Source organism: Amphiura filiformis, chromosome 6 (genome assembly GCF_039555335.1).
Source record: "Amphiura filiformis chromosome 6, Afil_fr2py, whole genome shotgun sequence".
Lineage (NCBI taxonomy): Eukaryota > Metazoa > Echinodermata > Ophiuroidea > Amphilepidida > Amphiuridae > Amphiura > Amphiura filiformis.
Window position 1 is genome coordinate 47,625,942 of NC_092633.1, and position 24,577 is coordinate 47,650,518.

At 38.3% G+C, this 24,577-nt stretch overlaps 1 protein-coding gene across 3 annotated transcripts in view; it reads right to left on the reverse strand.

Moving 5' to 3' along the window:
* The window catches only part of LOC140155519 (histone-lysine N-methyltransferase SETDB1-B-like), a 46,834-nt gene extending 23,526 nt beyond the window's left edge, over window positions 1–23,308 (reverse strand). For all 3 annotated transcript variants that reach the window (XM_072178391.1, XM_072178389.1, XM_072178390.1), the window contains exons 1-13: window positions 23,216–23,308; window positions 14,385–14,580; window positions 13,118–13,223; window positions 11,985–12,268; window positions 10,904–11,015; window positions 9,409–9,520; window positions 8,950–9,064; window positions 7,588–7,684; window positions 6,924–6,997; window positions 5,232–5,364; window positions 3,972–4,092; window positions 2,807–2,930; window positions 380–538 (exon numbers count right to left, since the gene is read on the reverse strand). In XM_072178391.1, coding sequence (XP_072034492.1) covers window positions 380–538; window positions 2,807–2,930; window positions 3,972–4,092; window positions 5,232–5,364; window positions 6,924–6,997; window positions 7,588–7,684; window positions 8,950–9,064; window positions 9,409–9,520; window positions 10,904–11,015; window positions 11,985–12,268; window positions 13,118–13,223; window positions 14,385–14,568 — 1,621 coding nt within the window. In that variant the 5' untranslated portion in view covers window positions 14,569–14,580; window positions 23,216–23,308. The remainder of the gene's footprint in view (window positions 1–379; window positions 539–2,806; window positions 2,931–3,971; window positions 4,093–5,231; window positions 5,365–6,923; window positions 6,998–7,587; window positions 7,685–8,949; window positions 9,065–9,408; window positions 9,521–10,903; window positions 11,016–11,984; window positions 12,269–13,117; window positions 13,224–14,384; window positions 14,581–23,215) is intronic.
* Window positions 23,309–24,577: the final 1,269 nt, after the last annotated feature.

Sequence of the window (24,577 nt, forward strand, 5' to 3'; positions counted from 1 at the left end):
GATCGATTGAATGAGCAAATGAATGAATGTGTCAGTGAATGAATGAATGAAACAATGAATGAATGAATGAAATGAATGATCATTTGATATATCTAGATGTATATCGAATGAATAAGCGAGCGAACAAACAAATGAATGCATGAAATGAATGATCGATCGATCAATATAAATTGATGATAATATATTGATGACAATATATGAATGATTTATTGAGTGAATGATCGATCAACTTAAACAGATTTTTTGCCAAATTGCAGGAACAAAAAAGAAAAAAGAAGAAAACATCATGTGATGGGGATGCTTAAATAACAGTTACTGTCCAAAAGAAGGATTTTGTTTCCGTAAATCTACTCATTTAAATTGATTTCCTTCCGCTTACCTGGAGTTGGTGATGGTGATTTTGGTCTATGGTGACGATGTTTCTTTCTGTGGTGATCTCGACTTGTACTTTTAAAAGCTGTTGGACCTTTCTTTTTGAATTCTGGCGATCTGGGTAATCCGGAGGATGTTGATTTCTTCGCAGTGTTTTTAGTTCGTGCTGCAAGTACAATATGGGGGAAAAAAGAATGATTCCAAGTCAACATTGTGATGAGTCAGTAACAGTTTAAAATGTATAAAAAACTAAAATAATTGTCGCAAGGGCATTAGTACATTTCTGATCATTTCACTGTCTTAAGAAGCAGCTTTTGTCTTACAAAGAAGTAAATATAGGTGAAAGGAAACTGACAGAAAATGAGTATTCTGCATTTTGAACCATAAATTAATCCATTAAAACATTGAATTGATGACTAATCATAGTTGGTGTTGCAATATACATGTTTACCCATGAAATTTAGACAGATTTAAGGCAGTAGGTAATTTTGTGCCCGGGTCCCCTATGTAATATACAGTAAGCCAAAAAATTAAGGTACCAGTCCTAAACAAAGACAGATATATCACAATTGGAACCAGATCTTTTAGTTCGAATTTAAGACCTCATTCGTTGAAATTGTTTAAGAAATACAGTAACGATGATCCAAAACCCCAAGGAAGGTGTCAATTTAAAAGTTGCAGTTTCCTCCATTGCATGCACTATTGATTTGTACACACACCGTTCGCGAACAAGGGAACTAACGCTGTGCTTTCATTGATTAGCACGTTAAAACTAGCGTCATGATTTCATTGATAGAACACAAAAGTGCAACTTTTGATTTCGTCTCTTCGGTATGTAGGTTTTATATCACCGTTTTTTTAATTCTCAACCAATTTCCACAAATAAGGTCTTGAATCAGAGCTAAAGAGTTCAGGTAATAGATGCTTGTTTTAATTTTGACATGTTTGTCTTTATTTAGGATATACATGGGCAGGGACAGACTTAGGTTTCAGTTTTCTACTGGCCCTCTAGGCCAGTGAAATGGCAGATCTAGTGGCCCTGCAATAAATTTACTGGCCCAGCTTTTTCAATATGTTCTGCTGCAAAAAAAAAAAAAGAAAAAAAAACCCTAATTTTTTGTTGGTGTTTTTGGGAAAATATATATTAGTGGCGTCGTGCGCACATTGAAAGTGGGGAGGGGGGGGCAGGTTGTTCAGTTCCCCCGAATGGAGTCTGATTAGGAGCAAATTTTGATGTTTTTAACGGTTTTTCCCCGAATGACCAACAAAAGTTGGGGGCATGACCCCCTGCCCTCCCTTTGCGCACGCCACTGATCTATATCAATTTTTAAACATTTGCCATAAAATTATTTGATATCAGAAGGACATTCCTCGTTTTCAAAATGCAATTCGATATGTCTGATGTGCTCTCAGGTCCCACAAAAAATATGTGGAAATGTTGCTATCCGAGCCCCCAAAGTCAAGCAAACCTTAACATTTGTTTTGATGTACTCAATGTAGAGAGTATAGTCACTATTATTCAGTAGTCCTGCCTTTTTTAGTTCCAAAAGTTCACCGGCAAAGGTTCAAATATGCGGTCCTGTATCGCTATCATCATCATGATCATCAGATAGAGGACGAAAGAGCTTGGAAGTAGTACGTAGGCCTACTAGGCGGCCGTATATTTCCAACTTGCTAGCAACGCAAGAATAAGAATATAAATATACGAAAAATCATTGAATAAAGATATAAATTACAGGTGACAGGCGGAGCAGAAACTGTGTAAATAATGTCCATCACTGATTATATCTTGTTTCATATGTGTTGGCTCAAAAATCTAGTGGCCGCTTGGCCAGCATTGTTGAAGTTTACTGGCCCGACGCTTAAAATCCACTGGCCCGGGCCACTGCTTAAATCCGTCCCTGTACATGGGTGAACACAACTGGTACCTTAATTTTTTGGCTTACTGTATGTGCGGATACCTGGGATACAAGTTTCACCAGGGATCAAGTCAAAGTGAAGTGCAAAATTTGCACTTATTTGTCTTTAAATGGTCTCAAAACAGCAACGATATTTAGCGAAAAAACACACCTGCAACTGCAAAATATTTATTGTAAACAAGTTACACAGCAGCATTGACTGACATTGAACTCTGGCCTCTTGTAATTGGATTTTGTGGCTAGGGACCACATGGACCAGGTATATCAACTCATCATGTGCCCAATACACTTATTATTGAACATATCTTCCACAGAGGGAGTATGAAATCCAAATTGAATGAACACATTTGGCAGTTCCATTTGAAATTCATACACCCTCCGATAAAGATTCAATCTTCCACAGTGGGAGTTTCAAATAGAGATGGTTAATGTGCTAATTCCAACTGAAATTCATACTCCCTCTGTGGAAGATATTTTCAACACAAGGGGTGTGGGATTAGGCCATTCTGACTTACGTTGTATTAACTGCTGCTTCATCACAACGGTGTATTCTACCCGTGTTGGTCTGCGCCTTTTGTAAGGATTACTTGTAGCACTAGCCACCATATTCCCTGTTCTCTCTGCCTCCTCAGCTTTTGACTATTGGATTTAAACAAACAAGTGTAATGATATGCGAAGGGGAGTACGGCATAATGGTTATGCAAGTATGTGGTGAATCAAAATGTTGTGCAGAATATTTGTTAAAATCAAAATTCCAATTGATTTTATTTCTTCAGGTGTGTGAAGTGTTCAAAAAATTAGGGTACCATTTTGGCCAAATGGAATAAGGGTATCAAATATTCAGTATGTTCCGATCAAGTTTTGCTATACCTCAGACTCTTCCTCTTACCATAAAAAACAAAAAAATCAATGGTTGTGTATCTCGAGGATGCCGAATTTTACGTATAGCCTATGCTGGCTGCAGTATAATTTTTCTATTTCTAATGGTTTTGTAGGCTAAGTGTTTATAGCAATACGCATACTTTTTACGTAGCCTCCCCTGTGGCAGGGACAGTTTTCTGCTTCTAATAGTCAGGTTAGCCCAATGTAGTTATGCATTGCCCTGATATCACCTTCTTGGATTGCACTGGTATAAAAGTTGCTAGGGCCTGAGTGAACTGTGTCCATGGACAAAAAAGATAACAGACCAATCGCAACCAGTCAAAGTCTCAGCATCACCCGATAATGAGGGCTGATTGTTCCATGAAATGCGACAGGCGAAACTGCTACGCACGTACCGCATAGTTTTAAGGTCTTACACAAAGACACGCAAAGCTCTATAGGCACGCACAATGGCACAAACGGCCCTCATGAATATGCGAGAATTCACAGCATACAAAACACAGGGACTTTGGTTGTGATTGGTCTGTAGTAGTCTGTGACTGTGTTTAATAATCCACCATAAACAGTGGTGCCTTGAGGCTAGAAAGACACTTTATGTATAAATATTGATTGACAAATGCAAAGGATGCCTCATATGTGACATGGGGTGGGGTGGGATGGGGCTGAATACTGAGAAGCAAATTTGAAATTTAGATAATGGCAAAACCTCTTGGAAGTTTTGCTTTAAACATGTTCAAGGGCCACAAGTACAGAGGAGGTTTTGTCCTGCCCAACAGCGATTTATCACTGAATACGTACCAGTTCAGAATACAGTGGTTCAAGTCTTGGTGATCCCCTGTATATCCACTCCTCACGGTTGTCGCTCTCAAAGTGCATTAAAGCTAAGCTTCCATCTACCTCCTTTACCTTGGCTCTCCACCTGCACAACCAACCATCAACAATGATATCAATGACATTACTTGTTCTTATATTTAGTGTTTTATCAAATCTTTCACAATTGGGCAGATTCCAAATGACATCACTTCCATCATTGTGAAAGACCTCCGCCAAATCCCATCATTATATGCCTTACCGAGATATTGCACTCACAACCTCAGATGGAATGATGGACGGACGGACAATCAGGAAGCATAATACCTCTGGTAGGGGCATAAAAATGTTTTTTTCTGTTATAGATTTGTCAAATTTTGAACATTTGAAGAGAAGGGGGAAGATGAAATGAAAAAAAAAAAGAAGAAGATTTGGGCCAAATTTCAATACTTTGATACACTAAGAATCCAATTTATAAACTTGATATTAAACAATGTTTCTTTCTGACCAGCAGTCAGATGTTGTATTTAAGTTCTAAAAACCCCACAAATAAATAACACATGAACAAACAATTTGATGTGGCATTAAAGAAACAAGAAATAACTACCGTATTCGTTCCAATAAGTGCCCATACCTCAATAAGCACCCACCCAGGGTATTTTCAATTTGCTAAAGGGTACCATTAATGTTATAGTGACTGATAGATATTAATACAGTGAAATAGTTTGAGGATTTGAAGTCCTGTGTAAACTTGCAATACATTGACTGCATTAGAAAAGCTACTAGAACATCTTGGAACCCTATTATAATATAGGTAAATTTGTCTCTAATAAATGGCTCTTACAAAAAAATTAGGTAAACCAGGTAAAAAATAAGCGCCCACCCAACATGACTTTGTAAAGCGCCCTGGGCGATTATTGGAATGAATACAGTACTCTCTATTAGTGAAATGACTACAATACAGTGGCGTCCGCAGGTTTTCAAAAGTGGGGGAAGGGGCACAGGTCTCGATTCCCCTGGCTATTAAAAACTTTTCGGCTCAAATCGCTTGCCGTAATAGCTAATTCCCCAATTTCCCCCAGGTTACTAACAAAAGCAGGGGTTGGGGGCACACTGCTACTACATAGAAAATACACAGGTGCTGTTCATTTATTAAAACGACACATGACCTTATCCTCAAATCAAATGACAAGGATCTACTCAGGTGATGTATTATATAGGGAGCTAATCATTTTCTTTCAAACTTACCAAACTCCATTCCACTCTGTCTTGGCCCACTGTCCCACTGCTAGTCGTACCATCGGTCTTTCCGGGTACCTCTTCAGGTATCTCATGATGAAGTCTCTCGAGTCGCCCATGTCATCTTCCCATACATTAGTAGCTGATGATGGAGAAACAAAGTAATACAGTTGTATGTAATTGTTATAATTATTGGGGAGAGTGAGCTGCCACATCAGTTCCCACGTCTTGCACCACTGTGTCCCGGGCTCAAGCCTCGGCTGTTCCCAAGGATTGTATGCACACTTGGTTTACCCTGATCCATGCTCTCGCAGGTTTTCTCCGGGATATCTGTTTTCCTCCTGCTTTCAAAAATCGGCGATTAGTTGTTTAGTTATCAAAAACTTCCTTCACCCAACGGAATTTGAGAACTGCACAGTTAATCGGTGCATGTTACAATCTAAGTGCAGATAGGTTTGCGCTGTTAGGCTGCAACCAGCCTACTAAGATGATGCGATCGGATTATGATGATTCACCAATGCCAGTCAAATTACAGAGCTTTGAATCTTATGGTAAATTGAGCTATATAAACCCGAACTTCATTAATTTGTATAGTTTCAAGGGGTGAACCGTGTAACCAGCGGGGACCCGGGGTTAGCAGAGGAAAACACTAACCCTAGGAAAAATTTTTTTCAATTGACATCTGGACATACCCACATGTTTTTCCTCTGAACAATTATAAACACAAAGGTGTAACCAGAGGCTGGTGTGCCTGCATGGAAAAATATTTTTGAGTGACATAAGGAATGAAAGCCCCTTTTCCTTCTAACCGCGACTGGGACAACCGAATGTTAATAATGGCACTTTACCCAGAATGACAAGGCATATAGCATACCTTATTATATCCTAACATGGCAGTGAATGCAGGTTTTGCAAGTAACAGCCTTCAAACAAATTGGCTTCTATCTTAATAAGATGATCAAGTACTTCCTGTACTGGGCTATTCCCTTTGAACCCCCTCCCCAGCCCCCAATTTTGGAATTCCAACCAAATTCAACAGTTTAAAACAATTCCAGATACAATCTTTATTCATAAAAAGTGCTCAAGGTGTGGAAAAGTTTGGAATTGTAATTTTAGGCCAAATTTGAGAATGTTGACCAACACCACTCCACTGGTTGCCAGAGTCAAGATTCATCAACTCAAATTTCTCGGCCATATACTGCGTCTTGAAGATGGCGAGCCTGTAAAAGAATATGCGCTTTATATTCCACCACATGGGAAGAGGAAACCGGGACTGACGCGCACACTGTACTTACAGTATGTCCAGCACCTCCTGGGAGATACTGAAGGGATGCTGCAGCCAAACAAAATTGTTTCGCTTGCCCAAGATCGCATTAGTTGGAGAAAGCTTGTAGTCGCCTGCTCTGCAGCCGACTGATGATGATGATGATGATGATGAGAATGTTTACCTGGATCTGATGCATTTCAATCATTTTCAATTGGAATTTTAACATAAAATTGGCCAAAATTCCCAGGTGGATTGAACATACATGTAGTATGCAACTGGAAACAAGATGGCAGTAAAAATCTTGCACAGAGGGTGTGTGGATTTTAAATGGAATTGCCTAATAATGATATGACAATGTTCACTTGCTGTTGAAAACGGTTGCTACTGTGATAATGAGTACATCAGAAAATTCCAATATTGTGTTAAGTACTTACCAGGTTGATATACAAGGAACATATCATCCAGATCTACGTACTGAGCATACCCAACGTCATAGAAGATTAGCAACCTGACAGAATATAAAAGAAAAATACAATTTAACACTTTAAAAGGCCTACATGCTTCTGTATGAGCCTAAAAAATAGTTGACTTGCCCTTACGGTGCCAACACCTGGGTCGGGTGAAGTGAACATACAGTATGTTAGAACTATGGTGTTTTTAGTATATGATAGCCTAATGTTTGTATAGCAGAGACCATGCAGACCTGCCAACCTACCAAAGTCAGAAAGAGGGACATTGAGGCAAAAACCTTGTACATGTACACAAACCAGGTACCGACAAATTCAAAGACTTGAGGTGTGCAATACTTTCAGAATTCAGGGAAGGTTTTGCAGGTCTAAATAATGCTATATCAAAATCTTAAAGTGAAATTTGCATCATTTTCTGCTGTTCTTGCATTTAAATTTACTGGAAACAGTTTATTGATGGCCATTGTTATTGGATCATCTTTTACGACTTTCAATTACATGCGAGTTGCGCTGACGGTGGTGCGGTGTTTGATTTCTTATTTCTTATGTTGCACTTCAAAATACCGAAAACCATCAAAATATATAAAAGTTCGACAGTAATCAAGAGATGATTTGGTAATAGCTAACTCACCTTCCCTTGTTGGTAAGCATTGGTAACTCGGCAATGATACCAGAATACAAGCTATGAGTGGATTTGTCATCACTGTCACTAGATTTCCTGTACAGAGCTGGAAAACAAACCATAGATTGACATTATTAAAAAAAAAGTGCAATGATTTATAACAACACCTAGACGTTGATCCACAAGCCTCAGCATACTTTACAGGTTGTCACTGCCCACTATGGGCCCCATGTCATTCCATAAACCATTAAAAAACAACATAGGGACTTGCAGCTAAGAAGCGCGCACCTTAGACATTCCACAATTGACCATCACAGCCAGGATCAGCTCCCAGAGTTTCGTACAATCAGCAGTAAGTTCCTTGTCCAGGGGAATTTCAAGATAACTCAATTTTTCCACGAGAGCGTACAAACCACCTCTTGCAACCTCTCATACCATAGTCAAACGCCTTATTGATTGAGCAAACTTGACTGCTTATAACACTTACTAACAATATAAGATAAAAAAAGTTTGTACAAATTTCACTCAACAACTACCGACAAACAAAAGCACATGCACAATGTATAAGTTTGAAAAATGTATAAATTTGAAAGGATTATTACTGATTCCTGAAAAATACAGCATTCATTTGTTTGGCTAAACAAAATATGTGACCGTACAGCACGAATGAGCCGTAAATTCCCTAAATTGAATTCTGAGTTACAGTGTAAAATGTACATGAAGGTCGTATTCATCGGTACCTCTAGCTGGCGCGACATCTATCTCATTTTAATAGTCAAACACCAATCAATAATCATACTGTTGAAGAGGATAAGCTTCTACCTTAGATGGCTATAGAATTTTTAATAGCTCTGGTCTTTGTTTGCTTTGGCTAAATCCTGTTCAAGTGGTGGGTGACCAGGCATTGTATTTTGTATAGGTATGTATAATCAACAATTAACAATGACAGAACTTTCTTGAACCTCGTTGACATGGGGATGATTTCAAATGACCGCCAATTATGACTGTTTGATATTTATTGCCAGCAATGTGGAAAAAGAGACACACGTAGAAACGAAAAAAGCTACCATTTTGTTGAAGGAGCAAAGCTGCAAAGTTCAACAAACCATAAACCCACTTCTGGATATCGTTTGAAGTCAAATAATATACCATTTTAGAGCTTATGATGTATATTTTCTAACACAAAATAAAACAAAATAGACCGGGAAAGAATTTATGGCTCATTCGCCGTGTACGGTCACATATTATCCTGTTTTCTAAATGAAACATCTAAATCCTAATCCTTTAAGGTAAGGATGAGGGTTTAATATAATTTATTGAATTTTTGGAGTAATGACCCTTCAGACTATCGACCAGTGTCCGTTTACTTACCCACAACTCTGGATCCAATTCTCACTTGTTCAAATGTTGGATGAGTTTTCAGAGCAATATGCTTTCCAGACAGCAGTCGTTTTCCCGCCACATCAAATTTAACTTTGTACTTTTTCTGAAAGAGGAGAAGACCAGAATTAAAAGAAAAGTAAGTAATTGAGATACAATAATAATTAATATAAAATGTCCTTGATACCGTTAAAATTTAATATTTCTAAAAAAAGTGATTGAAAAAAAAACCCACCAAAAATCCGACAAAGATTTCTAATTTTCTTGGTCGGTCACAGAAAACAACCAAACATATTTTTGGGGCCTAAAATTGGTATGGACACAATAAATAGCCGCCATCACTAAGTCATAGTCCAAAGGTGTGACTAACGCTAATAGTCGCAACTACATATGGCTATTTGCGACATAGTCATGCTACCCTAGTGTATACTGGCTTTGCGGGGTACTTACATTGCCCTGATCATTGATGATATTGAGAAGAGTTGCTTCAAACCACGCATCTTTTCCTTCATTGCCTTTCTTCTTGGCTAGCAGCTTCATTCCTTTGGCAAATTCAGCTGGTCTAAAAGTTACAATATTAAAAACAAGATGGTTAGGTTTTGAAGCAGAAGTATAATATCTACTCAAGATTACAGAATATGTCAAAAGATCTCAATCTTCCCACAAAGTATTCTGATCTCAAGACCCAGTTGATTAAATCGGCGCTAATGTCATCTTATTCCATTTTCATCGCCAGATATGAAACATCTTGGAATGTAAATGAAATTATTTAACTTTTTCTTCCCGCCATGAGTATTTCCAACTTTGTTTTTTTTATTTAAATGTTTGTATTTTTGTCCTGCCTTGCCTGCAACCGGAATGGGTTGCAGTAGATCTGGGCTTTATATGTGTTTTTCTTTATGTTGAATAAAGGTGATTTATATATATATCAGAAACAAGATTCGGTTAGCAATGAATCAAGCTCATCCTAGTGCCCAAGAAATGTTTTAGATCCTGGTTTTAAAAGATAAGATCATGTATAATGACCCTTAGTAAAATGTCAATACACAGTAAGATGTCAGGAATGGGTTATTCAAATTGAAATCATACACCTTCCATTGAAGGCATGACCTTATTCTCCCACACAGGCAGCGTCTTAGCTATCTACCCGTCTAATTTCAAACCTCAATTTCTAGCTAAGAACCTGCACACAAAGGGTGTAGATTGCAGGTAATCCCATTTGAAATTCACACTCCCTGTGTAGAAGATTAACATCATGCCTTCCATAGTGGGGTGTATGGATTTCAACTGGAATAGCCCATTTTGGAGCAGACGACACTGACTGGGTGACTCCATTTGAAATTCATACTCCCTGTGTAGAAGTTTAACATCATGCCTTCCATAGTGGGGTGTATGGATTTCAACTGGAATAGCCCATTTTGGAGCAGACGACACTGACTGGGTGACTCCATTTGAAATTCATACTCCCTGTGTAGAAGATTAACATCATGTCTTCCATAGTGGGGTGTATGGATTTCAACTGGAATAGCCCATTTTGGAGCAGACGACACTGACTGGGTGACTCCATTTGAAATTCACACTCCCTGTGTAGAAGATTAACATCATGCCTTCCATAGTGGGGTGTATGGATTTCAACTGGAATAGCCCATTTTGGAGCAGACGACACTGACTGGGTGACTCCATTTGAAATTCATACTCCCTGAGAAGATTAACATCATGTCTTCCATAGGGGGTGTATGGATTTCAACTGGAATAACCCATTTTGGAGCAGACGACACTGACTGGGTGACTCCATTTGAAATTCATACTCCCTGTGTAGAAAATGAAGGTCAAATCTTCCATAGGGGTGAATAGCTCAACGTTGTTTCCCCTCTACACACATTTGTTAAATGTTTCTAACAATCTATTTCCCCTTTATTATTTGCATAAATTTGCATATACTCACTGTGGATTTGGGGCTTGGTAGTAATCAGCATCATAGGGTACCACATCTTCTGAACCCCCGCAGAGGTCAATTATCTCCGGCTCATCAGAAGTAAGACTTGGAACAGTAGTGCCTATACATCATCACATAGGAAAAAAATCTTTATAATACTCTAGTGAGGAGACAAACAAATTTACAAGATATAATACAGGTTGCTCTTAATCTACAGATCCATATTTTGATCAGCTTGCAATTGGCAGGCCTTGTAACATTGCGTATAAATATCAATATAGTTTATTTCGAGAATTGTCTGGTGACATCTTGCAAGAAGCATCACAAATAATGAATTTAAGTCCTATACTCTCGTCTGTACTTTCTTTAACACGCAAATTGTAGCCCAGACATGTCAACTATATCACTCTTAATGTGGGTCTACTTTTCGGCGTAGTTGTAAAAGCCCAACAATTCCCGCCCATTACGAGCTGATCAAACTGTAGGTATTTTGGTTAAAACCAAAGAGGTAGGACTAAAGAGTACCAACTCCGGCATGTTTGTGTGTCGCTCACAGAGTGCAGAAAAATTGTACCTCCAGATTATTTCGCTATGCACCGACAAACTTTGATTAAAAGTGCACGTTTATTTGCATTCTGTGAGTAATGCATGCACAAGTCTTTGTTATAATGCTCAAATTTAAAGACACCAATTATCGTTGGCATTTCAGACTTTTTAGCCAAAAACACTTGATGTACCAACTGATCTTTATTCGGGTGCGCCGTCGGATATATCACATCACCGGTCAATGTGTGAAAACTACAGTATTGGTGCAGCAGTCACTGTGTGAAACTGGTTGCACCAGTACTGTAGTTTTCACACATTGACCGGCTGCACCGGTAATGTGATATCCCACGGTGCACCTGGAATCCTAACGTGAAAGCCTATCTACTCACATGATGTACACTATTTGTCCCCCATGAGCGACAAGCCAAAATGGTGGATATACAATAACATTACACACAAACCAATTTTGAGTTGGTACCATACTCTTTGGGTCTAACCCGCAGAACAAGTGACACTTAAAAAAAGAAGATATCATCTCCCTTACTTAATTTATTCTGAGTATTGTCTTTATTGGCAGTAGGTCCACTGGAAGCGGCGAGGGAAGCACCATTGACACCGCTTGTTTTCTTTGTTCCAGCAGTCGTGACGCCAGAGCTGTTGGTTACCGTACTCATCGACAGGGTATTGGTCGTCGCAGTAGTGGCGTGAGACTTTCTGTCCAGGCTACGGTACAAGTAGAACAGGTTGAAGGGGTTGCTACTGGAGATCTTGCTCTGAAACAGCTGGGCTTCATTCTCTGCTGTACGCTGCTCTGCATCTTTGGAATCTCTGTGAATTGGTATCATATATGGGTGTAAATTAACGGTTATTTGTCTAACCGTTAAACGGCCCACAATCCAGTCAGATAACCGTGTAAACGTATGTTAAAACTTTTTTGAAGTTATAAATTTCTTGTTAAGGTTAGAACCATAGAAAAACTACCATTAAAAAATTCACTAAAAGTTTTAAGGTTTTTATTCAAAGTTGGAGATAAAGTTTTTTTTTTACGTTTAAACGGTTAGTGATTTAAAACAGATAGTGCATTTTACAGCTGGTTAACCGTGAAATGTGTAAACGTAGACACCCCTAGTATCATATGGTAATTTATAAACACGGTGGCTAGGCCAATAAAAAAGTTTGTTTGCCCTCCGCGATCAACCCAAAAAACATTTTTTTCCAACATTCTCAGTATGCATCAGGAAATTTCGCTGCCCGAGAAATATTGGGTGGTGAGAGACGGATAATTTTATTTGTTTACATGTATAAGCAGGGGTGTGAGTGACCTCTATTGAAAAAAGAGGAACTTTGTTCAGAAAAGAGGAAAAGCACTGAAATATGCTCAAAATGGGCTGAAAATGAACGAAAAAGCTAAAATTTTGCCTCAAAGAAATGTCCAAAACAGAGGAATTCAGCTTAAAAGAGGAGATTTCACACCTGTGTATAAGCTAGGCAACAAGTTTGTTTTAAATAAAACCATGTGATTTGTGCTTCGTTATTATTTTTCGAACACTATAAGGCATAATGTTGTGATTGCCGGAAATTTCCTTTAAGGCATACATGTAGAATCTGTTGATTCCACCTATGTGATAACAACAGCTGCTGTTGAGATGACACTTTGGATTATCTTGTAATACTTACACAATTAGCTGGTCTATTTCAACTTTCTCTTTTGTCAGAGCTGCCTGCAGGTCCTCGGCCAAAACACGGGTTGATTTGAAGATGGAATCAATTTCATTTATGCTTTCTGCAATGTTAAATACAAAATAACAAATATGTGACACAATCTGCATGGTCTATGGGGGCCAAAGGAGGCATTTTTGAAAATTGAGTTACTGTAATTATTACATAATACATACAATAGGCCATCATTTACTGAAAACACCAAAGGGCTAGCATAGTTGGTTCTAAAGTTATGAAGGTTTTTGATGCATATTTTCTTATGTGTTTTATTGTTTTTACTCCATATTTTTACCTTTATCTCAGTTTCAAATGTGCCACCTTTGGCCCCCATGGACCAGATCGTGTCACATATGTCAATGACAGTGTGCTGACAAACATGGAAATTGTGCTTTAAAACAAACATGGAATTCCAGACTCCCTATATAAGATCCACCCTGTATATTGGCACCATCAGCAGTATCAGCCATGTGGGAAACTTTGGGAGATTTCTGGTCCTTGACAACAGCAGACAGAAATTTAACGAAAATATTTCTGCACCAAATCTTATGATATATGTGACCGTCCATCTCAAACCACTCGTAAAGTCTGCAAATTGTATTTCGAGTTACAGTGCAAAATGTGCATAGAGGTTGTATTCATATGTCCCTAATATTTGTCCTACATGTTTCTCATTTTAGTCCAGTCAAACACCAATCTTTAACCCTATGGTTGAAGAGGATAATAAGCTTATACTTATGTATAGAATTAGTAAAAAGCTTAAGTCTTTGTTTGCTTTGGCTAAATCCTGTTCAAGTGGTGGGTTAACCAACAATTAACAATAAGAGGACATTCCTGAACCTCGTTGAGTTGGGGATGATTTGAAGTGACTGACAATTATGACCATTTGATATTTAATACCAGCAATGTGGAAAAAGAGAAATAATGAAGTGCCAAAATAATGTACCCTTTACTGAAGGAGCAAAGTTTAACAAGTTGTAACTCCGCTTCTGGATATCATTTGAAGTCAAATGATATATCATTGTAAAGCTTATGGTATATATTTTCTAAACACAGAAGAAAACAAATTTGACCAGGGGCCGACTTTACGAGCATTTCGACCTGCACGGTCACATATAATGCGTTATGACGGTCCTTTGACATAATTAGATTATCCTAGCAAGAAGTATTTCCAGTTTAGCAAAATGATTGTTTTCATTTTTATCAGATACACATGGTATTACTATACCTTTAAATGGTATGATGTCATTAGCGACCTCCTTAAGGTCCTTGGCGATGGGTTCAGCATATTCTTTATCAATTTTTTCCAACTGAGGTATGAGTTGTTTAGCTATCAAGGCATCAATCGCTGTCGAATCGGAATCATCCAAATCCAGCAATGCTAATAACTCAGCTTCATCTAGATCTCCCATGATGAGTCATTCCTTAAATTGAAAAAATAAATCAATTCATGTGTGGTTATTAAAATGTTGAAGTACTCTGTGCACCGCTAAAACAAATGTGCTCTTGTAGAATTTCCTAATCACATCATTCCCACCTTCCCCATCAAATGCGCAAAAAAATGTCACACATGAGATGAAGGACGTAGCCGGAAGGGGTGTGGGGGAAACAAGTGGGCTATGTGCCCCAGGCACCATCACTGTAAAAAAACACACCTCGTACTGAACAAACCACCTCATTTTGAAATCCCTGTAACAATGAGGAATTATCTTTTGTCTCTCCAATTCAAAACGAGTAGCAATTCAAGACCAGCTCTTGACATTCCACTTCAAAACGAGTACTAATACGAGTACTGATTCGAGATCTTCAGGCCACGATTTGCATGGAGCATTGTCTTGTTTATTGATGTTAGGTGGTAAAATACTTCACATTTGGTGGAATAAGAACTTGTTATGTACCCGTTTTGCTACTCGTATTGCAAGGATAACAAAGCTAAGGCCAAAAAAAAAAATTGTTGTGTTGCCCTCAACCGTCCGGTCCTAAATCCTGAAAATCCTGGAATGATGATTTTTACAGATTTGTTCAAAAAATCAATGTTTTTCACTTAAAATTAATATTATATTGAAAGACTAGTCTTTAATTGATGTCTAACAGGTATCCAGAAGTCAAAATTGACAAATGTCCCTAATTGAAGAAGCATTATTTAATATTTGAGGGGATTTTTTAAAATCTGAAGCTAAAGGTTAAAAAAAAAGGAAAAAAAAAAGAAATCTGACCGCCCGACCCAACTTTCCCATTTTTCCACTTGAGGGCAACACAACAATTTTTTTTTTTGGCCTAATCCACCATTGTTCAGGGTAGCTTTAAAATGAGGTGGTTTGTCCAATGAGGTGTCAGGCTAATATAATTACTATAACACATTTGCTACATGTAGTCAGCCACATTGGCTCAAATACAATACTTCTTTTGCATAGAAAACTAAAAGAAAAGATAGGTCAAGGAAACCTACAATGTACATAAATATGTTGTCTATATACTTTATCTACCAAAAAAACGTTGACAACGTAAAGAAAGCAGCAAGTTTAAAAAGCCCCACCTCGGCTCACTTTTTGAAACTTGGTCCCATTTGTAAAACGTACTGATTTCCTGGAACTGATTTAAACTTTATCATAATATTATCAACTTCAAACATTTCCATATGTGTTATGAGTCTTTAATGTGCCGATGCGATATTAATTTGTAAGATCAGAAAGGTTATAATCTTGCTCTTGCATGGTAAGCCAACATCCTATATATGTTTTGTTTTATAATATTAATTTCATGATTAATGATCGAATTAAATAAATAACAAATAGGCATATAATGCCAGTCATGCTATCATTAAAACTTTGGAAGCGCTGTATTTGATGTTCAAAATGGGACCAAGTTTCAAAAAGTGAGCCGAGGTGGGGCTTTTTAAACTTGCTGCTTTCTTTACGTTGTCAACGTTTTTTTGGTAGATTTCCTTTCTTTTTATGAATGAAGCCGAGTAGCTCCAAGCTTGAAAAGTCATCCGGTTACGAAGAAGTACTACATAAGACGAATAAAACGAAAAATAGAAGTTTGAATAATATTATCCTTGATTTATGACAATAAAAAATACGAGTATAATGTAGCTAAACCTATAAAATGTACATGGTTCTTTGTAGCCCTGAGGCAATCTAGTTGGATATCCAAATTTCGCCGTTTGTGGTTATTTGTAGCCCTGCAGGCAATCTAGTTGGATATCTCTATTGAGCGGCGGTTGTTGGCGGTCTTTCGCGGTTTGTGGTATTCCATTATTCTTCAAGCCCTGTCCTCTATCGGGGCTAATTTATTGTTTAAGCTTGTTGGATATCCATATTTCGCGATGTGTGGTTCTTTGTAGCCCTGCGGGGTAATCTAGTTGGATATCCAAATTTCGCCGTTTGTGGTTCTTTGTAGCCCTGCAGGCAATCTAGTTGGATATCTCTGTTGAGCGGCGGTTGTTGGAGGTCTTTCGCGGTTCGTGGTTATAATTTTCCTTTTCCTTCATGCTTTGCCCTCTATCGAGGGCTAATTTATAGTTAAAACTTGTTGGACATCCATATTTCGTCTAGTTGGATATTTCTATTGAGTGGCAGTTGTTGGCGGTTTTTCGCGGTTTGTGTGTTTAATTTGTAGGATATCCATATTTCAAGATTTGTGGTTCCTGAGTCCTACGGGGCAATCTAGCTGGATATCCAAATTTCGCGGTTTGTGGTTCTTTGTAGCCCTCTTGGGTAATCTAGTTGGATATCCCTATTGAGCGGCGGTTGTCGGCGGTCTTTTGAGATTTGTGGTTTTAATTTTCCCTTTTTTTAAAGTTTCGGGCCGCCCTCCTCTACATCCCGAGGATGCTTTTCAATAATTATACGGTGTCAAAATTACTATTACTTGGTATGATAATTTATCTTACCATTTTGACTTATATTGTTTGTTAAGGTAACTTTCGCGGTTCGTTGTTATAATTTCCCTAATCCTTCAAGCCTTGCCCTCTATCGAGGGCTAATTTATAGTTAAAACTTGTTGGACATCCATATTTCGCGGTGTGTGGTTCTTTATAGCCTCTGCGGGCAATCTAGTTGGATATCCAAATTTCGCGGTTTGTGGTTCTTTGTAGCCCTCTTGGGTAATCTAGTTGGATATTTCTATTGAGCGGCAGTTGTTGGCGGTTTTCGCGGTTTGTGGTTTTAATTTGTAGGATATCCATATTTCAAGGTTTGTGGTTCCTGAGTCCTGCGGGGCAATCTAGCTGGATATCCAAATTTACGCAGTTTGTGGTTCTTTGTAGCCCTCTGGGCAATCTTGTTGGATATCCATATTAAGCGGCGGTTGTCGGCGGTCTTTTGAGATTTGTGGTTTTAATTTTCCCTTTAATTTCGGGCCGCCCCTCCTCTACATCCCGAGGATGCTTTTCAATAATTTAAATTATACGGTGTCAAAAATTACTATTATTGTTTGTTTTGACTTATTGTTTGTTTTTTAAGTCAACTGGACGTGAAAAAATATCCTGCTATGTTGACATTAATTTGTTGCTAAATTGACTTGGCATAATAATTTATTTCGCGAAGACGACATCCATTTTTGGTATGTCGACTTAGCATGATAATATATCTTGCCATGTTGACTTGTTTGTTCAGTTGTCTTGGCGAGATATTTTATATCGTCATGTTGACATAATGCTGATAATAAGTCGACATGGCAAGATAATTATCTTGTCAAGTTGTGTCACATAGACGCTTCCGTACTATATATGCTTGATAAATGTTATTTGGATTTTTTTCCTGCTGGCCTTCCATACTACCGGAACAATTTTCCACACCTACAGAGTGTTTGTAATCAACCTACCGGGACGGTATGACAATTGTCATGTTCTACGATAGCTGAAGATGACAGAGAGTCAGGTCTCTAAATCGATTCAACAACCATTCATACATATCACAATCATGTTTTATTGTCCTATTATCATGCGAATTTGTCCGTGGTAGGACAAAATATATTTAAATGAGAATAACAATGAGTAACGTCGTATATATATCCTATAAATACCTGATCTAGTTTCTTGTGTTATTCAGATTTCTTTCGATCCTTGATGGTGTTGTATCACACTATGCTGTGTTTTTAAATTGCTTTAATAAAAAATAATATCACAATAGCACTGGATGTTTAAAATTATGTTATCCTTGATTAATGACAATAAATTGTTTAATAAAATATTGAAAAAAAAAATCAGTTGGTCACGGGTTTGAACTCGGGATAGCGTATCTGGAGTCAAACGCCTAACCATTAGGCCATGGGCCTCTGCTGAAAATTGCTGTGTCGAAATACAGCATTTATTATATAAATGGATGCGTCGTCCGATAAGAACAAAAGAATTGTGAAAAATTTGATTTTTTGGCGAATGGGGCTCAGAATTTGTATGTAGGGTATCTCAGAAACTGCTAGGGTATATTTGGAAGTGAATCTGAAAAAGTAGTGTGAAGGTGAGAACCAGGTAGACCTGTAGCAGTGTCCAAAAATTCTGGATCAGTTTGATTTGCAACTAATTTTCGCTATGAAATACCGCGTGAAATGGAAGCAAAAATATTTGTTTATTACGAACAATGATTGACTGTAGGATTGGTGGCCCTTTTGGAATTAATGAGTTGTCAAGATATTACACCTGGGACTGTAAATAACATTTACCATGGTTTTAGATACATTTTGTACCCAGCGAAAAATAACATCGAACAATAGAAGTCAAGTGTTTTAATGTTAGGTGTAAATATAGTCTCGCGGGAGCATATGATATTAGTCTTCTTTATCAGTCTTTTTTTTTAAAAACTTGCTGGTCACGGCTACCGCGTGACTCTAACCTGACCCAATAATTTATTTTTGTGATGAGAGAATCACATATAGAATTTTAGAGGGATTCCATATACAGAAAAGCTGCTCTATCATCATGAGATCATGCTGTTTTGTTTTGCAATTGATGCATTTGTTGGCTGAACATTTTTGATGAAAGTCAATCTTTGACAAGATTAAACTTTAGAACGGAAAGCGCTATGACAAAACGGTTTTCAGTTTTGGTTTTCTTTACTCAATGGCTTGATATATTATGATGAGGTTTGATGACAAATTTGAATTTGCCTTTTATATCTACCGTATTTCGTCAAATAAACGCCCCCGGGGGCGTTACATTTTCCCAAGGGGGGCGTTTATTAGAGGTCATTTTTAGCACGACAATTCCCGTTAAAATCATTAGGTAAGCTTAAAAGTTACGCTAAAATGACGAACTATGACCTTTTGACACTGACTTTTGGTTTACTTTCGGGTTTCGGATGCAGATTTTCGCCATTTATTGACGCTATTATCAACCATGTGAGCAACTTGGTAAGCTTACTATAAGATAGCATGGAAATATCGGAATTTTGAAACATCTTGGTTGAAAAAAGTGGTGGGGGCGTTTATTTGAGGGGGGGCGACTATTTGACGAAATACGGTATATACATGAAATTGCCATCTCATCATCTGCCAAACAATTAAACAATATACGGAATACAACATGAAACATCAACTTGTCATCAAAATATTGACGAAAGTGCACAAACCGTGCCGCTGAAGAGCCATTACGGGCCCGGGGTAAAATGATCGCACAGGCCCCCTTTTTTTACGGGCCCGAGGTTTCTCTTCTTTGCTTTTATGGACCCATTAAGGTATGTTTTCTTTATTTTTACGGGCCCCTAGGACCCCGGGCCCAGGAGTAACGCACCCCTTTAACCCCCCTTGTCGGCAGCATTGTGCACAAAACAATTCCCATTCAAACGTGTGGGAAACTGAAAGTGCCCGGTCAGACTCAGCTCTTACTAGCTCGAGATAATCTAGCTAAAATACAGGTTTACATTTACTATCTCACATTATCTTGCTGTATTTCAGCTAGAGTGCCATACATGTATGTAGAGCAACCGGGTTTTTCGGAGAACAATTTACTGTTACGTAAGGCGAAGAAGAAGCCCCCTACTCATTACTTCACTGTACTTATTACAGTTTGCCATAACATATTATGTAATCATACATTCACAGCATCATCATGACTTTTATAATTCAGTTAAATTCAGCATTTTCAGATTTAAATATAAACATGTCATATTCCTTCAAACTTACGACAGCTCCTTGCATCTCCATTTATTTTCAGCAATCGCTATACTTCTACCCCTGAAATTGGTCTATTTTTGTTTCAGGTCCATGTGCGATTTTGCTAGCAATGTCTTTAATGGGACTCAAATTGTAGGCTTTTCGTATGCCCAGCACAGCCAGATTGCTTCTGCAATGCTCCACCACAAGCCGAGCCAAGAAGGCGCGAAAGAGGCTAAAAATCTATAGTCAACAAGGCGTGGGTCATGTGGTCTAACAATACACAGGTTTCGCGGGGTTTACTTGGAAATTCCTTACTCCGTGGTTTGCCGCGCGGTAGCAGATAGATGGCGCTATACTTGGTTTAATTTTGAGTGGTTTAAAGATCCCGATTAGGGGTGTCACTTGAGATGTGTCGCACTGGGTGATGTCACAAAATCACCAGCAAATTATGTGATGAGGTTTGCCTGTTATACCAACACCTGTTATACTCCTGAAGTCTACAGTAGTTATCCACGTTCAACTTAGTTTCGTCAGCACAGACATTGACTGTTATCATACTGACATTTTTTTAAACGGAATACATCCGAATACTGCTCTTCACTAAGTTGGACAATAAGTAGTTTCTGAAACACGTAGCGGAAGATGGTGATGGTCCCCAGTAAGTTCATCCGCACAGCATGCTAGGAGATCGGGAGCCAATATGACACAGCGCACTGCGCGCAAGTTTTGTTGTCACACCCATTGAATTTGTGTGGAACTAACTCGCTATCGGGGAAATGTACGTAAGTATTTCTTGGCCATACTGGAACACTATAAAATAAATGCTAATGGCTCTGTGATAAACACACACAAATATAGCGCGGTACAGAAGAAAGCATACACACGCCTTACATTGCGTACACGTTTATTACGCTGCATGGACGCAACGCGCATGTCCCAGTTTGGCCAAGAAATATGCGCATGTCCCAGTTTGGTCAAGAAATACTTAACTTAATTTTCCTGTAGTAAAAAATAAAAAAAGGTTTTTTAATACAAGTTACTCGAGAACTCTAGCTTCGAATTTGCACACGATAGTTACTCATTCGATGCTAGAGTGTGTTGGCATCGTTTTTCAGTCGGACAGCGTTGCAACTTTTTGCACCGGAGGTTATTTATTCTGTTAATATTGAAATTTGGATGAAAGTTATTTCGATGAAGCAACTGTATCTTTTGAGCAAGATTTGCCTATTTTGCTGAAGTATTATTTCACACTTGGCAGTGGGGTTTGACCCCCACCCTTTTTATTTTACCCCCACCCTTTTTTTTGAGGCACCCTTTATATTGAAAATTCCTGACCCCCACACTTTATACTGAGGCACCCTTTACACTGAAAATTCCTGACCCCCACCACTTTTTGCTTAAATTCCCCTATTTGTATACATTGATATAGTCACAGGCAATTTGGTTCAAAGTAAATTAAGTACGCCGAGTTCTGCACCTATCATCACCCCGGGATCATCACACAATAGCCTAGTGGATGTAAACATGCATCAAATGGAATTTTATCTTGCGATATGGTTTGCTGGCAGGCCAATTCCACGCCAAAAGTGCTTTTTGTAACGTCCGTAACAAAATTTTGGAACATTATTGCTCAAAACAGGAGCATTTATTTCAAATTTGCTAATGATGCCTCCATAGATTGATGTCAGACCTACTTCAAGGTAGTAAAGAAAAAAATCTGAGGAAGCACCTTGACAGTTTTTTTTCAATATGAAAAACGTTACGGACGTTACATTTGAGATAAAATGTAACGTCCGTAACACTAAATTATCAGTGTAGGACGATACAGGAGTATTAATTTCAAACTTGCTTTTCATGTTTACATAGAATGGAGTCAGGGCTTGCTCAATATAGTTAACAGAAAAAATAAAACACAGAACTGAATGGAGATTTAAGGATATGTACCATCTGTCAAAATGGCAGGCACTTTCGGCGTAACGTCCGTAACGCAGCTTTCGTTTCTAATTTCTGTAGCTAATTAACTAAGAAAGCCAAAACCAAATTGCTTCATTATATTGAACATTAGAGTGTGTACTAGTAGCATACAAAGAAATAAAGTGTTATCCTAACAGCAAACATGTGTGCTATTCACTTAAAAGTTGCAAGTTGCATGTATCTGTAACGTCCGTAACGGTGGAATTGGCCGGCAGTGGTTTGGCACTTTTTGTGGTTTGGCACTTATTCTTGGAAACTAGGATGATTTTATCATTCAATGAAAATATATTGTAAGCTGGCACTCCCACCCTTTTTATTTTACTCCCACCCTTTATATCAATCCACCCTTTTTACCAACAAAGTTTAAACCCCCACCCTTAGTTTTAAGGATTTTCCAAATTTCCAAGTGACACCCTTTAAAAAGGGTGCCCTGCCAACAGTGTATTTTAGCAACATTTTTGATGCAATCGCCTGTTGTGATCGGCTGTGTTTACTTCTGAACTTCCATTGCTTTTAACGGTGTCATGTCATGCTTCAGCGAATCCGACTAGATTTTGAATGCAGTGGTCTCTAGCCTAGAATGTGATGCTATCGGTGAGCAAATTCTTGGCTAGATTCATTTGACTTGAGACGTTGAGTAGTTTATACAAGACAAGTCATGAAAAACACATTTCCAAAGTGTATGGCTCAAATTATAGACCATGTTGACATCTCTCATCTGAGACCAAAGTCATTAAGTCCAAATGTGCCATTGAAGTGCCTGTAGTTCAACATTTTGATCGGTTTTTGACCAGAAAGTGTTTGACGTGACTGCAGAATTTTGCTCCGATTTAAGCTTACCACCGAAATTTAAATGCCCTGGATAAACAAATCAGTTGGTGTAATTTTCAGACATAGTACAGACATTAAATGCGCCGTGCGAGGAGGTCGGCTTAATTGAAGTTAGCATGGTTTGAAATCATACAAATCTGAGGTATGAAAGATTCTTACCATGGTTTTCTATCAGTAAAATGAAAAGTTTTACGCTGGATCGAAATTCACAACAAAGGCAGCATTACGGCACCACGTTGAGCAGGTCATGAATATTAACAGAGAAAATAAAGGTAGAGAAGCGACACTCCGTACAATTAACGTGCAGACGGCCTATACCGATGTGAGGACAGAAAATGTGACTCTCCTGCTAGTCTCAGGCGCGGGCCAGACTGTATGCGGTATGAACAAAAACATAATTAACTGGTTGTGTAGGAGACTAGCAGGAGAGTCACATTTTTCTGTCCTCTGCTGTCCTCCGGAGTGTCGCGGTCCTGATATTAATAAGGTTCTGTCATCTATCAGCTCTTGGCGTCTGGTTTTACGGGCGCACACCACTAAATAATCGTCCCATTGAAATACACGGGAAAATACAAGAAAGTAAGTTTGTTTTTCTACCCCATGTAACAACATTTTTAATATTTTGATCGAATCAACGTCTTAAATAAAGATTAAACTTTTATTTAAATTTGATTTTTTGGGACAAGTTGAGACAAGCTTAAGAGATACGAACTCCTGAACAGCGCCATCCCGAATTTCAGCCGACACTCTCGAGTTCCGGCCATGATATTGTTCCGAGGGCCTATTGCCCATGTACATTCGAGTCAGAACATTTTCTGAACAGATTTGTAATGTTGAGCTCCTATTCTATCGTTTTTATCAAAACAATCAAGAGTCACTCAAATTTGATTCCCTTGGGACGCCGATATATTTCGCATAGGCGCTATTTTTTACCGGAACTATGAAGGGTTACACCAAATGCGGAAGGATTTAGTGTAGTGCACTCTTCTAAGAAAAAATATTTTTGATATTCTTTATTTTTGGAATCAGTGGTCAACATCCTAAAAAAGTGAAATTGCTTTTTATCTCTAGTCGCTCCAAAGTTATAAAACAGGGCTCCAAACAAGCTGGGACTGGGTGAAAAATATGATACTTTTTGCAATTTTCGGCATTCAAGGGCCAGAGCAACATTTTGACCATGTTAAACTGTATTTATAATCCCATTAACATCAGGAAAGTGACTTTGTTTACTAAAAATATGTACAATCACAAATATAACATGACCGAAAAGCGACATGAGATCATTTCACCCCCCCACTCTTATATCATGCATATATAAGGACGTGCAAATAGGCATGTGCCTAAAGTTGGGGGGGGGGGGGGGTATGGGTAGATAGAACGTCAATTTGACACTCTAAAATGTTAAATTTCCCTGTTGTGTGTATTATTTTTGCAAGATCTAAAATTAAGAACCCCCATCATTAGAATTGTTTGATAAATTTCTCTCTTGGGAATTGAATATTTGGTCATATAATAAAAATG